The following is a 27,504-nucleotide window of genomic DNA, read 5'->3' on the forward strand; positions in this document are numbered from 1 at the left end:
TCCAGGTGGTGGCTGGAGGTCTCCCAGAATTACAACTGATCTCTAGATCACAGAAAGCAGTTTCCCTGGAGAAAGAGGCTGCTTTGGAGAGTGCCCTCTTTGGCATTATACCCCACTGAGATCCCTCCCCTCCCAAACCCTGCCCTCTCCAGGCTCCACCCCTGAAATCTCCAGGAATTTCCTAACCTGGAGCTGGCAACCCTAGGAAGAAGCAATTGAGCTTCTTCTAGCTTTATCTCCATCAGGCCAAGGTCTGGTTTGACATTGTGTATGAACCAAGCAAGGGAGTGCCCACCTCAATGACCCTAGGCCAGCTGATAAAAGCTTCCAGGCAAGACCTTAACCCAAAAGCATAGGCTCAGGCTGTCTGCCTTGACCCTCAATGCCTAATGTGTAGCATATTCCTGTTTGCACAATAAAAGCTAGCCGGTTTTTGATAGCAACTTCTGCAGAAAATAATCTTCTGCTTGTACTGAGGTCAAGAATGATGTTGTGCTCAATTGTTATTTGCAAATTACCCCCTTCGTAAGCTTTGACACAAAGCAACAAGGAATGCAATACATTTTGAAAAAAAAATACATTCTGTTACATTAATTCAACAAAGCAGAAATGAGGGTGAGCCTGCAGATTTTTTTCCCTCCTGGGATTGTGTGCGTTTGGCTTTTTCTTCGGAGTCCCAGCGTATGACAGTCTGCAGATTAAAATTTTCCCCTGGTAGTATAGAGGAGAGCTGTATGCGGTGCATTGCACTGGCCCCAAGCCCAGTCTCTAGAAAATCTTTTTTAAAGTTTCTGGCCCATGTAGCGGGAAACCTTGGCTTGAAAGTGAGTGAACAATTTTCAATGTGATTTTCAGAAACAGGTGGAGAATTGATGAGATGGACTCTGGTGGTCTGGCATGTCCCATGTGAACCTCTAGTCACCCAAAATTAATTGAAGCCAGTTTACTGTAGTGGTTACGAGCGGCAGAACTCTAATCTGGAAAGCCACTTTTGATTCCCCAGGCCACCTGAAGCCAGCTGGGTGACCTTGGGTCAGTCACAGCTTCTCGGAGCTCTCTCAGCCCCACCCACCTCACAGGGTGACTATTGTGAGGATAATAATAACATTTCATAAATCGCTCTGAGTGGGTGTTAAGTTGTCCTGAAGGGCGGTATATAAATCGAATGTTGTTGTTGTTACTATTACTACTACTACTACTATTCCTTCCAAATTCAGCATCAGGACTGAACATCGGTTGTTGGAGAGGGAAACACCCTCTTGTAGTCCTCTGCCTCTTCCCTCTATTCAGGCCATAGTTCAGAGACACATAACATACTTTGCATGTGGAAGGTTCCAGCTTCAATCTGTAGCATCTCCAGGGAAGGATCTTCGGTAGCAGATGTTGGGAAAGACCTTCTCTTCCAGGGACGCTGTAGAACTGCTGCCAGTTAGAGTAGCCAGTGCTAAGCCCGATAGATCAATGGGCTGGCCTGGAATACGCAGCTCACGTGTTAAGGGCTTCCAGCCATTGCTTTGCATATTGGGCAGCGTATGATGTTTGCTCCTAACCATGTTATCCCCTAGGACTGTTCAGGTTTCTTTTTTGCTTTGGGGTCAATTGCCAGAAAAGCAATGGGGAAGGCTGCCCTACCTTCACTGTTTTTAAGCCGTACTTCATAGGGGTGTAGACAACTTTTGTTCTGGGCCAGCAAACCACTGTCTTTTACCACTGTCCTTGCTCTGGACTCTGCCTCCTGATTCAGGGGGTATGACTACAGCCCATAATTTTTTATTAGAGTGCCCGCACAGGGGATCCAGGATCAAATCTAAGATCTTAATTTTTCTTAACAAGCAGCTGTCATAGCAGGGGGCCACTGCTTGGTAGGGCTGGGGGTGGGGGGATTGCCATCATTCCAATGATGCAACGTCACTTCTGGGTTTACACTGGAAGTTAGATTGGCTGCTGGAGCAGTGGCAATTTATGTCCCCCTCCCCTTAATGTTTCCTGTATTAGGAACTCTAAGCTATTTAATTTAATTTAATTTAATTTATTACATTTATATTCCGCCCTCCCCGCTTTCGCGGGCTCAGAGCGGATAACAAAAATACAAATGTTAATACCATTAAAAACATTAAAAACACTATATCTAATCATTAAAATTACAGCTATGTATATAAATGTCATATATTTACATACAAATAGATAAAAGCAGCACATAATTGAGATTTGATGTTCCATACAGCGGTTTTTCCAGAGCAATTATGTACAGTATCAAGTGTGGACAATAATAATCACATCTGCATCCGCATAGGAGGGCATATGGTTTGATCCTCCCCTCCACAGAGCGGGGGGAGCACCGCCCAGCGTCAGCCATATGCCTGGTGGAATAGCTCCGTCTTACAGGTCTGGCGAAATGCTAACAAATCTTGCCGGGCCCTGGTCTCACAAGACAGAGCATTCCACCAGGCTGGGGCTAGGACCGGAAAGGCCCTGGCCCTGGTCAACGCCAGGCGGGCTTCCCTAGGGCCAGGGACCCTCAAAAGATGTTTCCCGCCTGACCGAAGAGTCCTCCAGGGCTCATATGGTGAGAGGCGGTCCCGTAGATACGTCGGTTCCAGTCCGCATATGATCAGAGCAGTGGTGCTGGAGGAAATGGGCCTAATACTTGGCCCTTACACTGTTGAAGGAGACAGCTGTTGTTAGCGCTGAAGTGGAAGAAACAGGATACCATTCAACTTTCATAGTTTTGATTTAATTTCCACATGCAGTATCTTGGGCAGGGTTGTAAACTCATTGGGATCACTACACGAAAGGCTGGGTAAAATTGAGAAGAGACAACGGGTAGGTCTAGGAATTGCCTGAAACTCTATTGTAAAACTCTATGGTTAAAAAGTGATTCTCAGAGCTACCCTATATCACTCTCAGGTTGTAGCTGTGTCTGTGACATTGCCATTTTTTATTTTATTTTCTCTCGCCACTGCTTGGAGTAGCAGCAGGTAACAGAGCTTGCCAGTGGGAGGCCCTCTCCATGGTGGGGGTCCTGGCAAGCCAATGGCATGTAGATGGGTACTTACATCTCACTGAATTACAGTCCACTTCTTAATTTTTTTTAACAGTCAGAGCTGCACACTGATTTGCTCAGTGTTTTTTCTTTCTGCTGATTGCTGCTGATTTTTTATCCTTGCCCATTCTGGCGCCTTCACGCACCCACCTTGCCCAGAACTTTCGACAACATGCTCCTTTTGATTTTGAACTTGGAGAACTGTAAACCTGCAGGAATCTACAGTAGTTTGCAACTGGTTGCAGCTCAAGAACGGCAGCTAATGGTTCCCTATTGAATGCCTCATTCCCCCCCTCCCCAATTTTGAGGGGCCTAGCCATAAATGCCAGGGGCTGTTAGAGTTCGCCTTGGCAAGGATGCACCGTAGGATTTTTACTGCATCGCTTTCTACACAGTGTCTGATTTTATTATCAAGTTTACAAGAGCAAGCCCTTTAAGCCCTTCCCTGCCGCTTCTCCTTAAATCTCTCCTCTTCCCAGCATACATATTCCTTTCCTGGTTGTGAATCACTTTTGAGCTATAAAGGATTCTGAAACATCATTCAGTGGAAGGGCAGGATATAAAATGAGCAAGCTGCGTTGGTAACCCTTGTGCTGCCAAGAATATGTTGCATTCAAGTTGAGAAAAGAGTCAACGTGATGTTGTGGGCGAAGACCAGGTTCAAATCTCCAAAGTAGGCCTCCATTTTACCTGCCCAGGGTGGGGAATTACCTGCCGCTAGCCAGGGCTGGTGCCAGAGTTTCTGGCGCCTGAGGCCAGGGGCAGCTTCAGGCTGTTGCTGCCCCCCTGGCGGAAAGTGCACGCACTCACACCCGGACTGCGAGAAGTGCTGTTGCACCCGGACTGCATGATGACGTCACTGCATGTGACATCAGCACTCAGCAGGCCGCTGCGAGCTGGCCCCATTGGTGCGGCAGGCATAGGGTTGCCAGGCCCCCTCAACCTCCCAGCGGGGGGATAGGGGCCTGGCAATCCCCTTTCCGAGGGGTGTATGCTGCGTGCTCCCGCAAGCGTGATGACGGCACTTCTGGGAAGTGACGTCATCACATGGTGCCCCCCCCCCAAATACGCCCACGCTCCGCAGGGGCTTGGATCAGGGCCGCTGTGGAGGGCAGGAGCACTCCTGACCTCAGCAGTGGTCCAAAATCGGCCCGTTCTGCGCCAAAACAGGCTCATTTTGGGCCCATTTTGGTGCAGATTGGGCCCATTTTGAACCGCTGTGGAGCGCAGGAGCGCTCCTGCTCTCCGCTGCAGCCCAAAATGGGCTTGTTTTGGGCCCATTTTGGCATGGATCGGGACTGTTTTGAGCAGCTGCAGAGCGCAGGAATGCCCCCGGCTCTGCAGCAGCCCCAATCCTGGCCAAACTGGGCCGATCCAGGCGGCTGCTGTGCATGGGAGCGCGCAGCGCTGCAAGGGAGTGCGCACAGTAGGTGCACGCCCCCCTGCCGGCCAGGTAAGTGGGGGCGGGGTGTGAGGGGTGGGGGTATGGTATCCCTAGGCAGGCAGCTGGGATGGCACACAGATGGCCTCCCAGCCCTCCCGCTCAGTTGCCTCATGCTGCCCCAGAGACACTGGCAAAGCAGCCAGGCTTGTGGATTCTTGATTAGGGATGTACATATGAGCAGATCCCGCCATTGTTAATTTGCTCCTACCCTTTTTTGGGAAAGGAAGAACATCATATATTGACTGGAATAACATCTAAGTGTGTATCCTGGCCAATAGAGTGGGCTGGTGGGAAGGCTACTGAAAGCTTGCCCACATGTCCCAGGAAAACTCTTCCCACCTCTATACCTTTCCCTGAGTTGGATTCTCTGGTCATTTGGGGGCTGAATTTGGGTAGTCCTTTCTCACATTGGCCAGAAAGAGGGTCTTTTATTACTTTCTTTATATTGCAGCTGTCTGGGAGAAATCCTGAACTTTCACACTATCCAAAGTGGCTCAAGGTGGCTTACAAAACCGCCAAGCACTGTGCAAAACGATGTATTGTCGAAGGCTTTCACGGCCGGAGAACGATGGTTGTTGGGGGGTTTTCGGGCTGTATTGCCGTGGTCTTGGCATTGTAGTTCCTGACGTTTCGCCAGCAGCTGTGGCTGGCATCTTCAGAGGTGTAGCACCAAAAGACAGAGATCTCTCAGTGTCACAGTGTGGAAAAGATGTAGGTCATTTGTATCTACTCAGGAGGGGTGGGGTTGAGCTGAGTCATTCTGTAAGAGTTTCCCAGGGTGTGGAATGCTAATGGCGGGAGGCCTCAGGATACAGTGAAGCCTCCCGCCATTAGCATTCCACACCCTGGGAAACTCTTACAGAATGACTCAGCTCAACCCCACCCCTCCTGAGTAGATACAAATGACCTACATCTTTTCCACACTGTGACACTGAGAGATCTCTGTCTTTTGGTGCTACACCTCTGAAGATGCCAGCCACAGCTGCTGGCGAAACGTCAGGAACTACAATGCCAAGACCACGGCAATACAGCCCGGAAAACCCCCAACAACCACTGTGCAAAACCATTGAAGCACTATTGTAAAAATTCAAATGCAGACGATTCACCCAATATACAATATTCCAAAACACCACAGCATCAGGAAAAAGAGAAACAACCTCCATCAAAGTTCTATGATACTCCATTTGTATGCAATTGGTGCAAAAATGTTCAAACTATATGAACATCACGGGAAGAAATTGGCGTGACAAGCTAAAAATGGTGTGAAAATAATGACTTGCCAGTTTGATTCGCACAAACTGAGAAGCAAAACTGAAGTAGGGATTTTTGAGCCTCCAGAATTTGGAAGCTGCTTTGTTCCTGGCGGGAAACGGTGGCTGAGCAAGAGGGTTAGATGCCGGTGTGGTTTTCACAGTGTCACATCTATGGTCTGGTGGCTGGTCCTCAGCAGTAAGATACAAAGGGAAAACTCCCAGGAACCCCTCAACTATATACTATATATATCAAAAATTTAATTACACTATCATGATCCAAATACAAAGATATACACAATTTCATACAATGTTACAATATTACAAAGACTCATTCCATAAATACAGTCACATATTATACATTTACAAGGTGCTGTAATAGGTGCTGTAATGGTCCTCAGCAGTGCAAGCATGAGCCCTCGCTTAGTTGCTGAACAGCGAGAGGCAACATTTTCAGCATGGGCTGAAAAGGTGGCTGTGTCCCTATTCCGTTTGTTATTACTTCTGTCAGAAAATAGTTCAAATGGATTTTCTATATTTAAAAAGCAAATTATTTCAGTTGTCATTGGTGTGCTCCAATTTCTACCTGCTGCTTAGCAGTACACACCAATTATTACTTTTTGTTTGTTTTGCTTTTTAACAAGGCCTTCGGTTTCCAGGCTTGGGATGTAGCTGAATGTCTCGTTTTGTCGCCGTGTAAAGGCCGTTTTAAACATGATGCTGCCGGCAATGCAATAGCTTCCCTGGGTGACTTAGCGTGGGCTCAGCATCTCATTTAAACTGTGCTGCAATGCATGCAAAGTAGCAACCCGTTTGCATGCCAGAGATCCATAGCCTGGTGGATATTGCGCTGGCATCGTAACGGCACACTCATAGCTGCTTTGAACAAGTTACAGCATAATTGAACAGAGGCGCCAAATCCAGGCAATGTCACACAAGGAAGGTGACTGCATAACCAGGGTCATGTTTAAATTGGACCTGTCCTGTCCTGGTTGATGCAGTGCAGTCTTAAGCAGAGTTAAATCCTTTTAAGCCCATTGACTTCAAGAGACTTATACGGCTGTTGCACTGCTTAGCGTTGCCGTATCAGTCAGCTGCTTCAGCTGGACTGGCTTGTACTGCAGTTCCCAGAGAAGCCACTTATGGAACGGCGCTGTGGCTTCTTCCAGATTTACGTTTGCCATAGGGATGGTGGCCCTCGGACAGCACTGGGCCCTGGCTCCCAGTAACCTGAGTTTGAGATCCCTGCCACCGCTCCTCTCTAAAGGGTGAACTGGCACTATCCAAGAAGAAACCTACCACTTGATTCTGCTTATAAGGGGATTTAGAGAGCCCCATGGCACAGAGTGGTAAGCTGCAGTACTGCAGCCCAAGCTCTGCTCACCTGAGTTCAATCCTGGCGGAAGCCGGGTTTAACTAGCCGGCTCAAGGCTGACTCAGCCTTCCATCCTTCCGAGGTCGGTAAAAGGAGTACCCAGTTTCCTAGGGGGGAAGTGTAGATGATTGGGGAAGGCAATGGCAAACCACCCCGTAACAAAAAGTCTGCCAAGAAAACGTGATGCGACATCCCCCCATGAGTCAGTAATGACTCGGTGCTTGCACAGGGTGGACTACCTTTACCTTTTTAAAAAATGTATGATACCCTTTCCAAGAAGAGGACACCAGCATGGGTGGAAAGCTGATTCTCGTGATGTTTTAAGTTGACAAACTGCTATGTGCTCTTAAGGGGGCTTCTTGGTTGTGATACCAACATTATAGAACTCCCCCATCCTTCATGGGGAAGACTTTTTTTTTGCTTACTTGCTTGCTTGGGGTTTGCTCAGTGACCTCCTTCCCAACCTGTTTGAAATGCTGGTTTCGTGTTTTTATATATTTATTCTACTCTTGGTTTCAGTTGTTTTTGTGGTTGTTCTATAACGTTCTGCTTTTAATAGCCACCGGAGTGGCTGGCATTGGTAGATAACCTTTTGTAAATAAAGAAATAAATAATTCTGATGCAACTGGTTTACTCACCATACAAATCATTCCTTTCTTTTTCCTTCAGCACGGATGCTCCTCCTTCTGAGATCATGCAAATCGATTTTGAAATTGAAGATCTTAGTGACCTGCCAGAGACCCAGCTTATTACCTGGCAAGTTGAATATCCGGGAGACAGGACATCTGACCTCGGTATCTCCAAGATCTACATAAGCCAGAAGGATTTGGTTGGCTTGCTTCCACTGGCTATGGTAAGAGAATCTCTTCGCCATCTGAATTTGGAAAAATTGCGATGGACAAACATTTTTTTATTCTATTTGAAGGCACGTTGAGCTGGAATGAAGATGGTTATCAACGATCTTTTCTAAAGTCTGAAACTCTATGGGGCATCATTTTGAAAGTGCCTGATATAGTAATAACCTTGCTGAGCAAAGCATGCTGGACTCTGATCAATGCCTAGGTGGGAGATTACGTGGGCACCCTGTGTAAACTCCCTAGTGTTCCATGAAAGAAAGGTAATACAAATCTCAGCCTCAAGAATGTTTAGAGAGATTCACCTTCAAAAATTTGACCTTTCTGTCTGTTTTACTGAATTTTTCTATTGACTTCCCTTCATTCCAGGTGGTGCTCAGGTATGCATTTAAAAAAATCAAAAATCCAAATCCCAAAACATTGAACAGCAAACACCACAACGCAGGCACACAGAGTGTGACTGTAAAGCAAAACTTTCTATTAAAGCAAATTGAGAAAAGCTAAGTTTCCAAGCTTCTGCAAACACTGAGCAAACAATCAGCTTTGTCTCATATCCCCTAGAAGCTAATTCTAAAAGGCGGGCGCTGAAGCCCAGAAGGAGGGAGACCTGGTTAGCATTGTCTTTATACAGTGAATAGAAAGAGCCACACTGGTCGTATCTTGATTGGCACGTGGGAAGAAGCGGTCCTTCAAGTGTGTGCGTCCCAGGATGTGAAAAATATCCAAGGCTGATACCGGCAGCAGGCATTGAGCTTGGAAGTAAACACAGCTGTACAACCCCATGGCTTAATGATAGAACATTGGCTTGGCATGTAGAAGGGTCCAGGTTCAATCCCTGCATCTCCAGTTAAAAGGCGGAAGAAATAGGCTGTAGGTAATGCGTGATAGCCAGCAGTGTGAAGGACCTGCCCCTGAGACCCTGGAGAGGTGCTATCTGAGTAGACAACCCTGACTTCGTTGGACCAAGGGTCTGATTCAGTATAAGGCAGCTTCATGCGTCCACGTGCCCAGTTCCTCTGTCAGTGGTTTGGAGAATCCAGTAGAATTGCTAAGGCGTGCACATCCACAAAAGGGATTAGCCTATAAAAACGTGTGAGTCTGCTTGCCCGCACATGCTTAGATTATTCATTTATGGCCAAAGCGATCCCTGCCTGTCTACCTGGAAGTGATCCTGACTCAGCACAAGTCACTGGGTTGGGGGAAGCCTGTTTATCATTGAAATAGGTGTGATTATTGTTGCCTCCTCAGTCAAGGGTTGACAAGCGGTTTGTTTCTTTAGTGGGAATCCACTGATTCAGCAGAGAAGGTAAGACGCCTGTTTCTGGATGGCAGGATGCTTTGTTGACTTTTTCTGTATTCTCGGAGGGAAGAATCCTTGCTTATTGAAAACTAGACTCTCAAGTGGAAAACTAGGCTAGAACCATTCCCTTAGCTGCTACATTTCTGTGTTCTGTTTTTTTACTTCTCTGGCAGTTTGATGTGGGACAGTCTAGCACATCACTCTCTCTTTATGTAAATTAGGAAACGAATGGCATGAATTTCCCTGAGAGTCACTGAGAAGAAGAGCAGACAATGGGGAAATGGAATGCATTGCTCTTTTAAGCAGATTGGGAAGTATTGAAGAGATGGGAAAACCCTGTTATATCGTCAAATACTCCTTTTGCTTTACGCCGCCCACGAGGATAACTCTCTAACCAGGGAGAAACGAAGGAGTTTCATTATGAACAACCCTGTTCTTTGACCTTGGACTCATTTGAGTGTTCCTCAGCCCCCTAGGAAACAATGCCTTCTGTGTGTTCTCTGGCCCCAAATTATTGTTCTGGCGGAAGGAGGTTTACAATCTTCCCAGGCTTCGGCTGCTCGGAGCTTGCTCCCAGACCCATTTATTAGAAAATATTGACACATGTTATTATTTAGCACTCAATTTTATAAAAAAGAAAAGGATATATGAAAAAAATCAATCTTCGAGTGTTTAGGGAGGGGGAAAAATAATAGAGGCTGTGTGGTTGCCTAGTGACAGGCAGTTAATTATTATGCCATTAGTCAAGGATGGAGAAGGGTTTGTGCACTTCATGGAGCTGATAAGGACCATTACTGTAATTTACCAACTTTAGAGCTGCTTGGATGTTGCCTTGGTGCTTTATGACACCAAACACTATTGTATTTCTCTTTTATTGCTACACTTTTTAATATTTCTTTTCTTTTAAAAAACAAAACAAAAATCTCCTCTTGTCTTATGAGCCAGATTACACAATACACCTGAAACGGCAGTCTCCATTCAGGACCCGGAGAATTCAAATGCCAGGAGGTGTCAGGGCTAGAAACCAGAAACCTTGGGATATGTATTGCCTTGTTCCTTGCACAGGGCTGATCAGAGCTGCAGAGTGAAGGATTCCCTGGGAGTTGACATTCTCTCGTTCCACAGGGACTGTGGTTACCTTGTAGGGACGCCAGCCCCCCTTTCCTGAAAAGCGGCAGATAGGGGTCACTAGACAGGCCAGGAGCCCAATCCTGGTTCCGCTCATGTGCACTCTGGAGGCCCCAAGGATGTCCATGGTGCCAAATCGGGCCCCACTGAGACTTCATAGCTTCTGATTTTTCAAGCAGAGACGCACTATCAGGGCCCCCAGCGTGTGCTTATCATATCACTATGTGCTCTGGTGTCTCCTGGCCTGCCTCCCCTCCCCTTTCCTTCTGCCGGCCAGGTGAGTTGGACCAGGGAGCAAAAGGTGGGGGCTGGCATCCTAGTGACCTGGCAGTCGATCGATTTTCTCTAAACTCATAGGCCGACAAAAACATCCGAGTCATTATTAGGCTTTACCAGTCTTGGCTGTGTTTGCCTGCCTACCAAACCTAGTTTTTTTGTGACTGACTGGCCAGGTGGGATGTAAGGAATATCTCAGCTCTCATCACTGAGCTGCACAGAATAGGTGGTGGATGCCATCTCTAGGGATGCCAAATGCCCAGTGGGGTAGGGGATCCCCCACCTCCGTATCCCATCACCTGCCGTGGCTTAGAGAGGTGGCAGGAGAAAGAAAATTCTTTAATGCAGGCTTTTCTACTTACTGAATGTTCTTACGGGAATTAACATAGGGTAGCTCTAGGAACTACTGGAAACTCTATGGTTTTACCATGAGGCTGCATTTTTAAAAATCTCCCATGATGCTGCCCCCGCAAATCCTCCTGCTGGTTGCCAGGCACTGCCTGGCAATACTAGCCAGTACCCTAGCTGTCAGGAGATGGGTGATGGTGATGGAGCTGCACATTTGCAGTCAGCCTTTAGCCATGGCCCCAGCAGCTGTCAAGCCCTCCAGTCTCCAGCGTTTGAAAGAACTTTCGCCAAGTTCAAACCAAGAATCATGTCCGAAACATAATACCAAGTTTCAGCGTTTCAGTGCTGAAGGGAGATATTGTGTTACTTCTATTACTCCTATGATGTTCCCTCATCCTTAAACCACAGAAATGGCACCAGAGTTTTTAAGAATGAAGGAAAAAAGAGGGGGGAACCTCAACCCAAAATAGTATATGAGACAGGAGGATCAAGCTAACTTAAAAAATATACCAAAATTACATAAAGTTTTTAAGACTCAAAAATAACCAAGGAGGTTGTTTACATTAATGGAGAAAGGTTAGGTGAAATCAGGAGTTTATGCTTTTTGAGGTAAAATTCAACATACAATAATAATAACAACATTTGATTTATATACCACCCTTCCGGACAACTTAACGGCCACTCAGAGCAGTTTACAAAGTGCGTTATTATAATCCCCACAACAATAATCACCCTGTGAGGTGGGTGGGGCTGAGAGAGCTCTGAGAGAGCTGTGAGTGACTCAAGGTCACCCAGCTGGCTTCAAGTGGAGAAGAGATGAATTAAACCTGGCTCTCCAGATTAGAGTCCTGCCTCCTTTACTTATGTACATCTAGATCACTGAGGTAACATTCAGAACAGACACTAACTTCAGTTTCTAGGCTCCTCCCTGTTACTTAAGGCTTCTGTTGTTAGCTGTTTCCTTGGTTTCTTGCCCCAAGCACTTGAGTATACTTTCTTTTTAGTATTTCCCTTCACTTTTGGGCTTAAGAAAGCTGGTACCCTCTTTTTAGTACCCCAAGCCCCTTCTCTGCACACACCAGGGCTTCCCTTCAGTCCTCAACTGAGTCTGGAGGTCTCCTCAGGCAGTTAGCCACCACACCCAACCAGGGATTTATCCTCTCTCTAGTCTCCCTGTTTCAACTGGGAATGGACGATCTTCTCTCCTTTAAAAGCTCTATTGCTTTCTTTTTGGCCCATTTGGGAGTCTGCACTTACTACTACTCAAACCTCCTGCCAGCTTTCCCAGTTCTCTTGCTGGTGTTGAAACTACTTTCCACGAGGACTCCGTCTCTCAACTCTTCTCAGTGATCTAGATGTATAAACGTAAGAGCGGTGGGACTCTAATCTGGAGAGGCGGGTTTGATTCCTCACTCCTCTGCTTGAAGCCAGCTGGGTGACCTTGGGTCAGTCACAGCTCTCTTGGAGCTCTCTCAACCCCACCCACCTCACAGGGTGATTGTTGTGGGTGGGGATAATAATAACACACTTTGCAAACCTCTCTGAGTGGGTGTGAAGTTGTCCTGAAGGGTGGTATATAAATCAAATGTTGTTGTTATTGTTACAAGTCTTATGAGAAGTTGAAGGTATGTTTAGCCTGAGGAAGAGAAGATGGAGGGGAGACATAACCACATTCTTAAAAACCCGAAGGATTCTCACATGGAGGAGAGTAAAGACTCGTTCTCTGCTATTGTGGAGTGCAAGACTAGATTAAATGTGCTTCAGTTACAGGAGAGGGTAGATTTCAGATGAAGGTCAAGAGAAACTTGCTAACGTTGAGAGCAATTTGACAATAAATCTGATTCGGCGGGCAGGGGGTGTCTTCTTCTCTATAGATTTTCATGCATAAGCTGGACAGCCGTCTGCCAGGAGTGCTCTAGCTTTGTGTTCCTGAGAGAATGGTCAAGGTTGCACGTAAAAGCCGTCCCAACTCTTCGATTCTAGAAAAGGCCCCTTCTGGCTGTTGGGAACAGCAGGTGAATCAGCCAAGCAGGCTTTATACCCTACTCCCTCTGGGGCTAATTGAAACACATTTCCATGCAATCAGCAAAGTAAGTTTATCGAACCCCTGCTGAGCTGCCATGTACCACCATGTTTCGCTGGGCAGGCCACTCGTGGAAGCCTGCTTGACACCATTTCGTTTTCTCGTGCAAAACTGCCACTTTGTTGATCTTCTGCTCCCTGTGCTGCCTGCCAGCCTTCCTGTCCCATATTTGCATTCTCTTCAATCTTCTGACCTGCAGATTATTCAGATTTGAAAGGTGAAACAAAATGGCAGCAACTCTGATGTTTCGACTCTTGGATAATCCTGTCCGAAATAGTCGGCCAGCGATAAAACTTGACATAGGAACATTGAGGAGTGGATAAACACATCGTGGTGGGGACGTTCAGGTCAAATTTACCGTCTGCAAAGGAATGCTCTGCTCAGATAAATCACGTCCAGCCACTAGAGATAGAGTTGAATGATGATAGCTGCCTGCTTTGAACGTTTAGAACAAATGGTTCGTCATTCTGAATTGGAGGACATGTTGGCATGGCATTTCGTACATTCCCTGACTATTTCACTATATGCTTTGCCCGTGTCTCTACCACTGATGGGAGGGGCCAGGACCATAAAAATTCAATCGAATTACATATAGGGATGCTTTTGAAATCCTTATTTGGATTCCGGCCCAGCTTTTGGAGCTCAGATTTACTTTGTCTCCTTTCTGAACTGGAACTGCCTGCATGAGGAACCCTCCGTGGTTTTGGGTCCCCCCCCCCCAAATCTCCAAATGTGACATATACTATTGTGCGTGTGCAGTTGATGCCCGTTTCAGTTCATTCATGTCTTCTTTCTTTCCATGTTACAGATGTGCACGCGCACATTGATAGAACAGAGCGAAAGAGCTCGTCTTGATAAAGTTGTATGAAGAGTTTCTTTAGGTGATGGTTTACCAGAGGGTAGGATCACTCGCACCTGCACATCGGCAGTACACAATTTAGAAAGGTCTTGGTGGAATCCTGCCTGTGATGGCATCAGTCACACTGTTTTGATATGGTCAGCCAATATGCACATGGATAATACATGGGGGAGGGGGGGGGACAATAGCATCGAAATCGCAGGAGGTCATAGCCCCTCTCCATACTGCCTTGGTCAGGCCACACCTGGAGTATTGTGTGCAGTTCTGGAGGCCCCACTTCAAAAAGGATGTGGACAAAATCAAGAGGGTGCAGAGGAGAGCGACGAGGATGATCAGGGGTCTGGAGACTGAGCCCTACGAGGAAAGGCTGAGGGCCTTGGGAATGTTTAGTTTGGAGAAGAGGAGGTTGAGGGGGGACATGATTGCTCTCTTTAAATATTTGAAAGGCTGTCATTTGGAGGAGGGCAAAGAGCTGTTCCAGTTGGCAGCAGAGGACAGGACCTGAAGCAACGGGCTTAAATTACATGCACAAAGGTACCGGCTGGATATTAGGAAAGACTTTTTCACGGTCAGAGTAGTTCAAAAGTGGAATCAGCTGCCGAGGGAGGTGGTGAACTCCCCCTCACTGGCAGTTTCAAGAGGAGGCTGGATGAATACTTGTCAGAGATGCTTTAGGCTGATCCTGCACTGGGCAGGGGGTTGGACGATATGGTCTGTATGGCCCCTTCCAACTCTATGATTCTATGATTCTATGACAAATGGGCTCAAGCACCTGAGAGCTACAGCAGATGTTGTCTTCTCTAATTCCAGCATTAGTTTTAGAAATTCCCCTTACTAAAGTGGAATGAAGGTGGAGTGGGGAACAGTGCAGACCGAAACCCTGTCCATCCACTGTCTACTACGTTTTATCCTTCCTTTCCTCTCATTGGTGACAGTTCTTCAGCAGGGACAAAACTGGCCTGTTGTGCATGGCCTCAGATGGCCCATGAAGACATGGAGCACAGCTCTCCAAAAGCCCCGATAATGAACCGGCACATCCTTGTCGCACACAACATTCCCATGGCAGGCATTTTGCCAGCCGTGATGTAAGTCCTTCTAGCAAGTCCTTAAGGACATAAGGGTCACCAGTGGTCCCATTCAGTCCAGCATTCTAAAGCTGCTGGAGGCCATCTTCCGTCCAACCGACTATTATCTAGATAGCAGCAGCTCCCCAGGTTCTCAGGGCAAGAAGGGTCTTTCTTTCCTACCACCTGCTGCATGAGACCCCTTTTGTTTTTAACTAGAGATGCCAATCTTGTGCCTGCCAGGCTAGTGGTCTGCCACTGAGCCATGACCCTTTGTACCAGCATCCACTGGACATTCATCAGTTTGGCATGAAGGTAACAATTTCTCCCATGAGTCCCCAGAAACTAGAACTCAGAAGTACACTGCCTTTGAACCTGGAGGCTCTTCTGCTCAAGAACAGTTGTTAGATACCTCCCTCCATCAATGTGTCTAATCTAGGGATGTCAAACTCCAGTTGGGGTCAGGAGATCTCCCGCAATTACTGCAGAAATCAGTTCGCCTGGAGAAAATGGCTGGTTTGGAGGATGGACTTATAGCATTATACCCTGCTGGGTCCCTAAACTCCACCTTCCTCAAATCTCCAGGAATTTCCCAACAGAGAGTTGGCAAACCTAGTCTAATCCCTTTGCAAAGCCATCTAAGGTGGTCACTGTCACAACATCCTATGGCTGCGAAGTCCTTAATTCCTTATTGTATAAAGAAGTGTTTCTTTTGTCTGTCCTCCTACCAATCAATTCTACTGGGTGACTGGAGTCCTCCTAGCATTAACGACCTCTTTCGTTCTTTCCATGTTGAAAATCTCTCAGGGCTTCCAGTCTGCCTGTGCCACACAACTGGCCATGATATCCTGGCATTGATGGCTCTATTAACAATTCAGACTTGATCAATTCACGTCATTCCTTCTGAGATAATTAAGGTTCCTGGCAAACGAGGCCAGGCCAGCTGCTTGTAGAGCCAAATTAAGAGCTTTCTCTTTTTCTACAGAGAAGTGGAACTTTTGTTCTTTCCATCTTTTTGAGTCGAAATCTCTATTTGGAATTCATTTCGTTCTATTTTTTCCCCCTCCTCTGCTCCCTGGCAGGGTGTCTATTGATTAGCTCCTCCTTCCCCCCTTCAATGAATGCACCAGGGAGGTTTGCTTACAGTACAATCAACACGAATCGAAAGTTAACCTCATTACTAATTAAAGCTGTGCTGGGGAGAGGGTCCAGACCTCAATTAAGCATGTGTGGAGACGGCAATGGGGGATTCGTTTAGGCAAGAAATCAGGGCTGTAATTTCAGCTTCTGTTCCAGGGGTGGGTTTGTGTGTGTGTGTGTGTCTGTGTGTGTGTACGTACGCACGTGTGTGTGGTTATTATTTGGGCCCAAACATGGAACAGAAGAAATAAAGAGAAAAGTTCCCCAGCTGTCTCCGATCACAATTCAAAGTGCTGCTTCTTACATCTCTAAGGACCTAAATGGCTTCCGACTGGCTACCTGGAGCACCACCTCCTCCCATTCTGTCCACCTAAGATTAAGGTGGCCTGCCGTAGCTGGCACCTGTTGGGAGAATTTACGGGGTGGGGACAAAAGATTTGGCAACCCCAGAAGTGATGTCATGATGTCGGGGCAATGCTGTGGGATTCAACCACAACTGGGTTAAACAATAGAGTGTTGTGTGAATCCTAGCGCTTCGTGCTGATGTGATGGATGTCACTTGCAGTTTTGCACCTTGCAGTAGTGACATTGCATGCTGGTACAATGTTGAATCCCCCCCGCCTTCTTGTTTCCAGGCCAAGAGATCTCTTGCTATAGTACCTGGCGTCCTAGCTGAGGTCCTCTTCTGAAGCTAGGGTTGCCAGCTCCAAGTTGGGAAATTCCTGGAGATCTGGAGGGTGAAACCTGGAGAAAGTGGGGTTTGAGGAGGGAAAGGACCTTCCATGGCATAATTCCACCCCCCCACCCCCCAAAGTAGCCATTTTCTCAGGGTGAACTGATCTCTGTGGCCTGGAGACCAGTTGTAATTCCGGGAGATCTCCAGCCACTACCTGGAGGCTAGCAACCCTATCTGAAGCTGTGCTGCCTTTACCCCCACCTGCAGAGGTGAGATGGATAGCAAGCAGGGCTTTTTCTGTGGTGGCACTGCAGCTTTGGAGTGCCCTCCCCCATGAGACTTGCCTACCTTATCTTCCTTTAGGAACCCAGCTGAACATTCCTTTTAATGCAGACTTTTAGCTAGACATTTCATATCTTTTAGCTGATTTAAGCTTGAGGACTGATTTATCTATCTCATTTTAAGCCACTGAATGTGTGTTCTATACTGTTGCTATGCCCTGGCTTGTTTTTCATGTTTTAATGGCTCAACTTCTGGTTTAATAGTTTTTCTTTTGTTGTTTTAATTGTAAGTAGGGTTGCCAGGTCTGGCCTAAGAGCTAATGGGAAACAAGAGGAAATGGAGGGGTGGCCATCAGTGATGGTATAACATCAGTTCCAAGAAAACCCAGAAGTGACATCAAGCCTCCCTAGGAGTCATTAGGAATCGCATAAGGATCTACAATTATAATTTAAATATAATTTCCCACTGCACATTCCTTTTTTCTTCTCTTCCAGGAAAACTTTTACCGAAGCGTTCAAGGGGAATACTAGAGTGTCATGCCAATGCAGCAATGTCATTTCTAGTTATTCGGTGGAAGTGACATCAAGCGTGATGTCACTTCCTCTGAATAACCGGAAATGATGTCACCACAGTGGCATGGCACTCTAGTATTTCCCCTGTTCATATCCTCTTTCTCGATCGTTGGCTGGCAACCATACATTGTGATCTATCAGACTCAGTTCTAAGCAGATAACAGAATCACAAATTTTGGGAGCAAGAAAATTGGATACTCTGGAGTGCAAGTTTTCAGCAGAGTGAAGTTTGATGGCGTTGCTGCTTCCATGCCCACCAGAAACCATTGGAAATATAAGCTTAAAGGATTTGGGGAGGGAGGCTCCCAAGACATGTGGGACCCCAAGCTATGCAATTAATACCCATCTTTCATACCCTTTTCATTGCTCAGAAATTGGAAGGAGGATTGCCCTGAGCCACCCCACCCCCACGCAAGCCGCTGCTGCTGTCAGAAATTTGTTTGGTGTGCGGTTGTTAAGAGACAATTGTAAAATCATATCCCAGCAAGTCAATTGAGTAAGCAAACACTGTGTGAAGCAAAGAATCTAAAAAGCCTTCTCCCTCTGCGCACAAGTTAACCTTTAGCTGCTTAATGCTAGAAAGATGTTTTCACCCTAGGTGAGTTATTATATAACTGTCCAGCCAGGGGCTTACAATAATTCTGATTACCTAGCAGTGGCAGTTGGGTTACTGGGATGCTGGCTTTTGTGTATTTATGTTTACAAAATGCAGTATATTCATAAGTTCTAGAAGTAAGAGACCACTTCAGGTAAGGATGAAAATGGAAGTATGTAGGTGTCCATTTTAAACCTATGCTGCTAAGAGAAGTTTTCTTTTTAAAAAAAATGCCTTTTTTTCTTTTATTGTTATGGTTACTGCTGATATGTTAGCTGCTGGTTCTTCTCCTGTACGGTGTTTTTCTCTCAAGTATTTCAGGAGCATTTTGCAGTCATTATGACCACTTTCACCCAAATAATCTTAGTGATTACCACACGGAAAGGTGTGCACTCAACATAAAGCATTGCAAAGGGGGTTACTTGGCTCGCTCTTTCTGTTCTGTGAAAAGGTAGTCTGTTACTGCAGATGTCATGTTGCTTGGAAAGAGCTGGCATTTCTTCAGCATAGTCAGTCACTATGGCTGAAGTTGGGAAGAGTTGTCTAGATGTGATACGAGGCGTTGTCTGCGAATGGGTGACTCCTAGATGTGACTTGCATCCCAGCAACCCAGCTGAAAAAGGACCGGAGAGCAGAGATGTGGTCTTGAACACAAGCCAGCAGAGAGGCCTCATCTCTACTATGTTTGATCTTTGAGAGGATACAACCTGAGATAGCCTATGTCCTACCTTCCGTGTTAAGCAGGGATCGTCTCAAAATTCTCCTCCTCCCGATTTCTTCCTGGATTTTGGAGTTCTGATCTGCCTGGTCATTTCTGAAATGCAGGGGTCATTTCGTAGAAAAAGAGCTGCAGGAACTCATAAGCATAACTCATTAGCATATGCCACACCCCTTGCCATCACCGGAAGTGTCATTCGCATAGCTGATTTGCATATGCCACACCCCCTGGCATCACCTATCCTGGCTGTTTTGGACCCAATCCTGGCCATTCAGGGCCGAAATTGGGCCCAAAATGGCAAAAGGGGCTGAAAATGGCCGAAAAGGGGCCCAAAATGGTCAGAATTGGGCCGCTGCTGAGCAGGAGAGTGATCCGCCACCCGTCAGAAGCCCAATCCTGGCCATTTTGGGACCAATTGTGGCTGTTTTAGGCTTGATCCTGGACATTTTGGGCCAAATCCAGGCTAAAACGGGCCCAAAATGGCCAAAAGTCAGATGGGCAGGGGCACCTGACATGTGACCTCTTTGAAGAACTACCGGAACTGCGTCCCTGCGCGTTCCCCCTCAAAATGAGCCCTGCTGAAATGCATCCAGTGCCTGAGAACACCTCCATTTTCCAAACACATTTTCAGTACGTGCCCGTGCAACTTGGTGCAGCTTTCGGTCTGCTAGTTCATTTACATCCCTTCCCTTTTACTCATATCCAAGTGTACATTGATTGCACGCTAGAAAAATAATTTGGTGTAGTTGTACATACAGTGGTATGAAGATTCTTTTGTGTGGTGTTTTACTAGTGCACAGGAATGCATGTATGCTTGATTCACACATGGCATTGAGTGAATCTCATTGATTTCTTTGTGTAGTTGTACATACATTTGCTTCATGATTGCTTTTTTGCAGTGTTTTATCACTCTCCGTGTGCGTATTGGTGACATAAATAGGGAAAGACGCGAATGACCAAAAGGAATGGAAAGCTAAGGCATTCTAAAAACCTCCTAGTTAAACTTTACTTTAGGAAGACAGGAACATGCTGCTTGGCAAAATTCTTTTACAATAAAGGAACAGAACAGGGGAATTCTTTTATCTCTACAGCAGCAAAGACCAGTGGACCGAAATAAGAGCATGGCCACACATCACATTCATCACATCAACGCTAGAATCTTGGAGCTTCAGCTTTGGAAGGATCCTCAGAGCTAATCTAATCCCACCACTTGTTCAGTGCAGGAATATGCAACTACAGCATCCCTTTAAGCAGCCTCTGCTTAAAGACCTCTCAGGAAGGAGAGTCTACTGCCTCCAGTGGCAATCTGTTCCACTGTTGAATAGCACCTACCATTAGGCTGTTGCTCCTCGTCTTTTCTTGAAATCGACTTCCTTGTAATTTCCACCCATAAGTTTTAGTCCTGCCCGTGGACCAATGGATGTCAAGTCTGTTCCATCTTCTACATGACAGTCCTTTGGCTGTTTAGGGACAGCAATCATGTTTCTCCTTAATCTCCTCCACACCATCATGAATGCACCCAGTTCTTTCAAGCGGGTATGCGTAAGCTAGGTTTTGACTACTGAGAATTCTCAGGCTCCAGGAGACAAGCTGGGTGGGATTTTACACACTGTTGTCTGTCTGTCTGTCTGTCTGTCTGTCTGTCTGTCTGTCTGTCTGTCTGTCTGTCGCTCAACAGATGGCTCATACTGCTTTAGAAATCCTAAAACATTAGCTGGCCTTGCCTTTGCGGACCATCAGGAGAGAATGGCAAGCCGTTTAGACCAGAATAGTGGGAGCTTTCTGTCCATTGTTGTCCATTGCCCTGAGCCAAGTCACCGAATAGAGGAAGAAAGAGCAGTCTTATCTACCAAAGTCTATCCTCACCACCACGTCAGTCACACACTGGCGAGCTTCCCATCCTTCACCCCCCTCTCTTCCTGCTGCTCATATTCTCATTCTGTCCTGCTTTTTAAAGGTGGGCCTTTTTTATCTCCAGCCCACAGTAGACTCTGCCTACGGATTGATGCAGCTGTGCTTTTTCTAACCCTGGTCCTCACCTTTCTCAGGTCTTGTACCTCATCTCCATACGTGCTCAGTTGCCCCTGGTCAAGAGCTGACACAGAGAGAGGAAACCTGGGGGGGGGGGGGGCGTTGTTTGCATTTTTGATGGCAATACTTTGTGGGGCGAGTGACTCTCACCCTTGCAAAGATAGCAACCATTCAGCAGAGCCATTTCCCCCCCCTTCTGTTTTAAAGGAGAGTGGGGTGCTGTGAAAGAGCTCCACTTCAGACTCAAGAGAGCCCCTGCCAGTCAGAGTAGACAATGCTGACCTTAATAGACCAATATTCTGACTCGCCATAAGGCAGTTTCATGAATCAGAGCCAAGCTACAAGTGACGCCTGACACAGGTTGGACACTTGTCAGCTTCCCTCCAGTTTTGATGGGAAATGTAGGCGTCCTGGTCTTGCAGCTGTAATGGAGAGCCAAGCTGTAAAACCAGGACGCCTACATTTCCCATCAAAACTGGAGGGAAGCTGACGTGTCCAAGCTGTGTCAGGCATCACTTGTAGTTTGGCTCTCACTCTCAAAGTCAACTTGCTGGTGCCTGTGCACACAATGGAAACAACAATGCAAGGCCACCCATTGATAATGTGGGTGCTTCTACTCAGGCAGAAAACTCCTAAGGAATGCAAAAAAAATATGACATTTTAAAATAGCCAAAAAAGGAAAGAAATCCTAAAAAAAATAAAAGTGTTCCAGTTGCACCTTAAAGATTTCCAGGGTATACGCTTGTGAGACTCAAGTTCTCTCCATCCTCTACAAGTAGGAATGGAGATGCCTGAGTCTTCTCAGGTGGGAGGGGCATTGCATAGAAGGGAGTCAGGATGCAAAGGTACAATGCAAAATGTTATCAGGTTGATTAGAGCAAGGGAGAAAGTGCAGGAAATTAGCATCTGTAGTGAGATAAGAATCCTATATCCCTGTTCAGTCCTGGGTGGGGTAGGGGGGGGTCCATTGTTCTAAATTTGTGAATGAACTCAGCATCAGCAATCTCAAGTTGTACTGCAGACCAGTATGGCTACCTACTGAAAGCTATGCTCCAGCAGGAACTAAATGCTGAGAACCAGTTAAAGGGAAAAGGGAAATCAGGCATGAGATGTTAGGAAATTGTGCAGGAGGATACTTGTGTGTGGGGGGGTACGATTTCTAGTATGTAACCTCCACTGTGATTCCTTGTAATCACCCAAGTAATTTCCTCAAGAAAGAGTTGCATTCATTTTTAAAGCAAATATGTGGTGTTTTAAAAATACATAGTACTGGCTGTTCCATAAGGCATGGTCAAGTGTTCTGTTCGGCCGTATCTGAAAGTGCATGACTAGATTTTAATAATATCTTAACACTCCGGTCACCATCGCAACTAAGTGGGACGGGGACTGGGGAGACTAACCCTCTTCTCCTTGATCTCCTGTCATCGGCTTCTGTGTTCTTTGGGCACGGGACCGCCTGAGTTTTCAGGAGGATTAAAACCTTTTGAAATTATTTATTTACAAGCCCTGACAATCTTCCCAAAATGGATTTGAACAAGTGTATAATTGGATAATTGGGCAACAAGTAAGCCAGAGCCCCAGAGATCTAGAATTACACTTTGCTTTTTTTTAAAAAAAGGCGTTCTTCATGTAGAATTAATTTGATTTCCTTGAGATTACAAGCAGTAACAAGAGTAGTCAATTCAATGAGTTATTTTCTGACTACATTTAATTGGCGGGCACTGGCATTTATTCATCTTTTTTTTTAATTTCAGGGCCACCTCGTGACTCAAACTAGGGCCTTGTGAGATAGCTTAAAACAAGGCAACATTAGAACAAGTTCATTAAAAGCAAGCTCTATACAACAGGCACAAAAACCAATGTTAAATTGCAGTGCAGAGATAAAATAAGAAAGGTTTTCTTTTTAAATCTAGCCTTAAAAAATGCAAAATACGGCTTAAACAAGCTTTTAAATTGATAAAGCTGACGAGGCAGGCTTTCCCTGGAGAGAGGAATTAATCGAGAGAGGTTGCCAACATAATTTTTTTAAAAAAATATTTGTCTGTAGGCAAAGCCAGGGATTAGCCAGAAGTGGGATATTACAGGTTTCCTGCTTGGCAGGGGTTGAAGCTGGCATTTTAGTGGGTTGAGGCAGTTCAAAGTAGAATAGAAATAGAAAATTATCAATAGAAAAATTATCAGAACTGCCCCCCCCCCCTTAAATAGCTGGTCTGTGCAATAAATTTGAACTCTGAGACCAAAACACCAAAGAGATGGGGGAAATACCTGATAACCCATGGCAACCTTGGAATACTGTGTACAATTCTGGTCACCACACCTCACAAAAGATATTGTAGCACTGGAAAAAGTGCAGAAAAGGGCAACTAGAAAGATTAAAGGGGTGGAACACTTCCCCTACGAAGAAAGGTTAAAGCACTTGGGGCTCTTTAGCTTGGAGAAACGACGACTGAGGGGTGACATGATAGAGGTTTACAAGATCATGCATGGTTTAGAGAAGGTAGAGAAAGAAGTATTTTTCTCCCTTTCTCACAATACAAGAACTCGTGGACACTTAATGAAATTGCTGAGCAGTCGGGTTAGAATGGATGAAAGGAAGTACTTCTTCACCCAAAGGGTGATTAACACATGGAATTCACTGCCACAGGAGGTGGTGGCAGCTTCAAGCATAGACAGCTTCAAGAGGGGATTGGATAAACATATGGAGCAGGGGTCCATCAGTGGCTATTAGCCACAAGGTATAGATGAAACTCTCTGTCTAGGGCAGTGATGCTCTATATTCTTGGTGTTTGGGGGGGGCAATCAGTGGGAGGGCTTCTAGTGTCCCTTCTCCACTGACAGACCTCCTGAGGACACCTGGTTTTTTGGCCACTGCGTGACATAGTGTGTTGGACTGGATGGGCCTTTGGCCTGATCCAACATGGCTGTTCTTATGTTCTCTTAACCTTGCCTAAAAAGAATGCCACCATTGTGAACGCCCTGTTCCCTTTGACTACTGCATCTAACCTCACATGGTGTTTGGCATGCAGGCTTCATTTGCCGGCCTGAACAAGCAAGCAAAGGTTTTTCTTATCATGCAGCCATTGCAGGGCACACCCCAACTATTTAGTGTTTAGAACCCTATACTGGGACGAGAAAACTATCTAGTTACCAGTGGAGCTCTCAGTTCTAGAGGAAGCATTGCCTGTATAGCTCATAGTCTGAGGCGGGTAGCTGTGTTGGTCCATGATTTGGGTCCAGGACCACCTTAAATACCAACTAGATTTCCAAGGTCTGATCTTTTGAGAGTCAAAATATCTAACGAAGGGAGCTTTGACTCTTGAAAGCTCATACCGTGGAAATCGTGGCTGATTCCACACACATTGGATAATGCACTTTCAATGCACTTTATCAATCGTTTGAGGTGGATTTTTTGTTCCACACACAAAAAAATCCGTTCCAAATGATCTATAAAGAGGATTGGAAGTGCATTATCCAACGTGTGTGGAATCAGCCCTAGTTGGTCTTTAAGGTGCTACTGGACTGAATCTTGTATAACTCATTAAACAATTTCTACTTTTAAGGGATATGTTCATAGGGTTGCATCTTGCCAGCTTTTCCACTGATGGGAGATAGAGGCCTCTTTTGACCACTCAAAAAGATATGCTGGGGAAGGGATCATGAATAACAACTGCCCTTATATAATGCTCTTCCAGATAGATTAGTGCCCCATTCAGAGCAGTGAACAAGGTCAGTGTTATTATTATCCCCGCAATACAGCTGGGGAGCTGGGGCTGAGAGGAGTGGCTTCCCCAAGACCACCTGATAAGCTCATAGCAGTAGTGGGATTCAAACCAGCAGAGTGCTGATTTGCAGCCCAACCACTTAACCACTACACTACAGCAACTCTCATAATAACTGTGCTTATATCCCACTCTTCTAAACAAATAAAACGATTGAACCTGGAACCTTCTGCATGCAATGGAAATCCTCTAACACGGAGCTGCTGCCCTTTCCTGACTGGTGATTTTATGGAAGGGTGGCTCTGCTGAAAGCCATCGGTTGCTTCAAAGTGGGGTTCTCTTACGAACAGATGAACTGCATGATATCTTGGGGGGAGGGGGGAAACATTTTTGGGCCCAGAGTTCCTTCACTAGAGCTGAAGACCAGCCTTGCCAAGAAGGTTTATTGATGTCATTAACATCCCTCTAGGCCCAGACCGAGTGTCCGTTGTTCTTTCACTTACTAGATCCAGTAGGTGATATCGGTTGATCTCCTCATCAGCCAATGGTGGTGTGCTATGTGCTGTCAAGTATCCGCCAAGCTGTGATGACCTTATGAATGAAAGACCTCCAAAACGTCCTATTATTAACAGACTTGTGCAGATCTTGCAAACTGGAGGACATGGCTTCCTTTATTGAGTCAAGCCATCTCATTTTGGGTCTTCCTCTTTTTCCTATTGCCTCCCACTTTCCCTAGCGTTATTGTCTTTTCTAGAGATTTTTGTCTTCTCATGCTGTGACCAAAGGATGATAGCCTCAGTTTTGTCAGTTTAGGGAGATTCAGGCTTGATTTGATTTAGAATCCACTTATTTGTCTTTTTGGCCATCCATGGTACCCACAAAACTCTCCTCCAGCACCACATTTCAAATAAATAAATTTTCTTCCTGACCGCTTTCTTCATTGTCTGGTGGTGGTGCTCCACAAACCTTAAACACGAACCTTGAGAATTCTCTGCTGAGAATTCCTTTAACAGGAGATCAACGTCATGGTGCGGTCAAAGGGTTTCTGCTTCTCGATTTCCGTACAGTTGGTATTCAGGGCAGCCTGGATTTTTATAGCCTCAACCAAAAATAAGGAGACAGATGGTGAAGAAAGAAGGTGAGCTAGAGGAGTTTCCAACTCTGTGAGTATTAGTAGAGGATGAACTCCCCTCAGCCCCATTCAGAAACGGCTCAGTAATGATGAACTTTCTCTGCAAGCATGTAGAAAAAAAACCCTCATCTGTTTTTGAGAGTTCTCCCCTGGTTTGGAACCACTTCTCTCCTGGTTGTTGCATGTGTGCTGCTGTTGCCACATGCATATGTGCTTTTATCGTATTGCCACTTGGGAATTGCCGATCCCAGCCGCAGGCGTAGCAGAAATTGTTAATATCTGACATTGAATGTTTTGCATTATTTATTGGGTTTTATCTTTTTAGACTAATGTTTTTGTAGTGATTTTATATTCTACTTACAGTGTATTATTTGATGTTGTTGTAACCTGCCCTGAGCCTGTTTGCAGGGAGAACAGGCTACAGAATGAATGAACGAACGAACGAACGAACGAACATGCCTGGAAAACCAGCCTCTCCACTCCCAAGAAAAAGATACCCAGGAACAAGAGACATTTTTAGGATAACTTTAAGTATTTACCAATAACAATCCAAAGAATCAACTCAGATAGAGACAACACTTCCCCCACCCCCAATTCTGCTGTTTAGTCAGGTGTTTTGATCACATTTTTCTCAGTGACCAACAAGAGTTTCAATAGAAGTTAATTTGTAAAATATTCTGTTCATGCACGTATTTGGGCACTTACCGTGCCATCCTCAGTGGAGTTACACTCTTCTTCATTAATTACAGTCAATGGGATTAGACAGGCATAACTTCATTTAGGAGGGCAGTATTAGTTTGCTGAACAATGAACAGTGAATACACGCAATCTCACTTTGCATTCCAAGCTGCAGATGACTTCTGCTCCATTTGCAAAACCAGCCATGCATTGTGAGTTTGGACAAATCAAGTCTGACTTAACTGATGAGCCAGTCCCTGTAGGAGCAGGTAACCCTGGAGATTCATGGCAGAAGTGGCTTTTAGGAGAGGGATTCAATTGAAGAAAAAGAGTATCACGTAGGAGTTCTGGGAGAGAGTCCGAGGCATTAAGGACTTCAGGAGTTCCCAGAGTGAGTTGGCCTTACGGCTTCCAGGTTGAAGGAGAGGCTCTTTGGACTTCCTTGGGGATATGGATGAGTATTAGAGCACTTGCTTTGCATGTAGAAGTTCCCTGATTCAATCCCCTGCAACTCTTGCTAAAGGACCTATGGCAGCAGATGTTGGGAAAGACCATCTGGGTCAGAAACCCTAGAGAATCAATGCCAGCCAAAAGAGATGAAACAGAGCCAAGCTATAAGTGACGCCTGACACAGGTTGGACACTTGTCAGCTTCCCTCAAGTTTTGATGGGAAATGTAGGCATCCTGGTCTTGCAGCTGTAATAGAGAGCCAAGCTGCAAGACCAGGACGCCTACATTTCCCATCAAAACTTGAGGGAAGCTGACAAGTATCCAACCTGTGTCAGGCGTCACCTGTAGCTTGGCTTTCAGTTCGGTGGTCTGATGGCCTAAGGCAACTTCAGCTGGTTCCAACTTCATCCTCAGTCATAGATCCAGAGGATAGTTAGTCTGTAGCAGCAAAATAGTAAAGAGTCCAGTAGTACCTTTAAGACTAACC

General features: G+C 45.8%; 1 protein-coding gene across 1 annotated transcript in view; it reads left to right on the forward strand.

The window, feature by feature from the left end:
- Nucleotides 1–27,504, forward strand: part of LOC129341006 (transmembrane protein 132D-like) — a 440,581-nt gene that overhangs the window by 272,821 nt on the left and 140,256 nt on the right. The window contains exon 4 of the mRNA XM_054995872.1: nucleotides 7,782–7,965. Within this exon, the coding sequence (XP_054851847.1) occupies nucleotides 7,782–7,965 (184 nt within the window). The remainder of the gene's footprint in view (nucleotides 1–7,781; nucleotides 7,966–27,504) is intronic.

This window comes from Eublepharis macularius, chromosome 13 (genome assembly GCF_028583425.1).
Source record: "Eublepharis macularius isolate TG4126 chromosome 13, MPM_Emac_v1.0, whole genome shotgun sequence".
Classification (NCBI taxonomy): domain Eukaryota; kingdom Metazoa; phylum Chordata; class Lepidosauria; order Squamata; family Eublepharidae; genus Eublepharis; species Eublepharis macularius.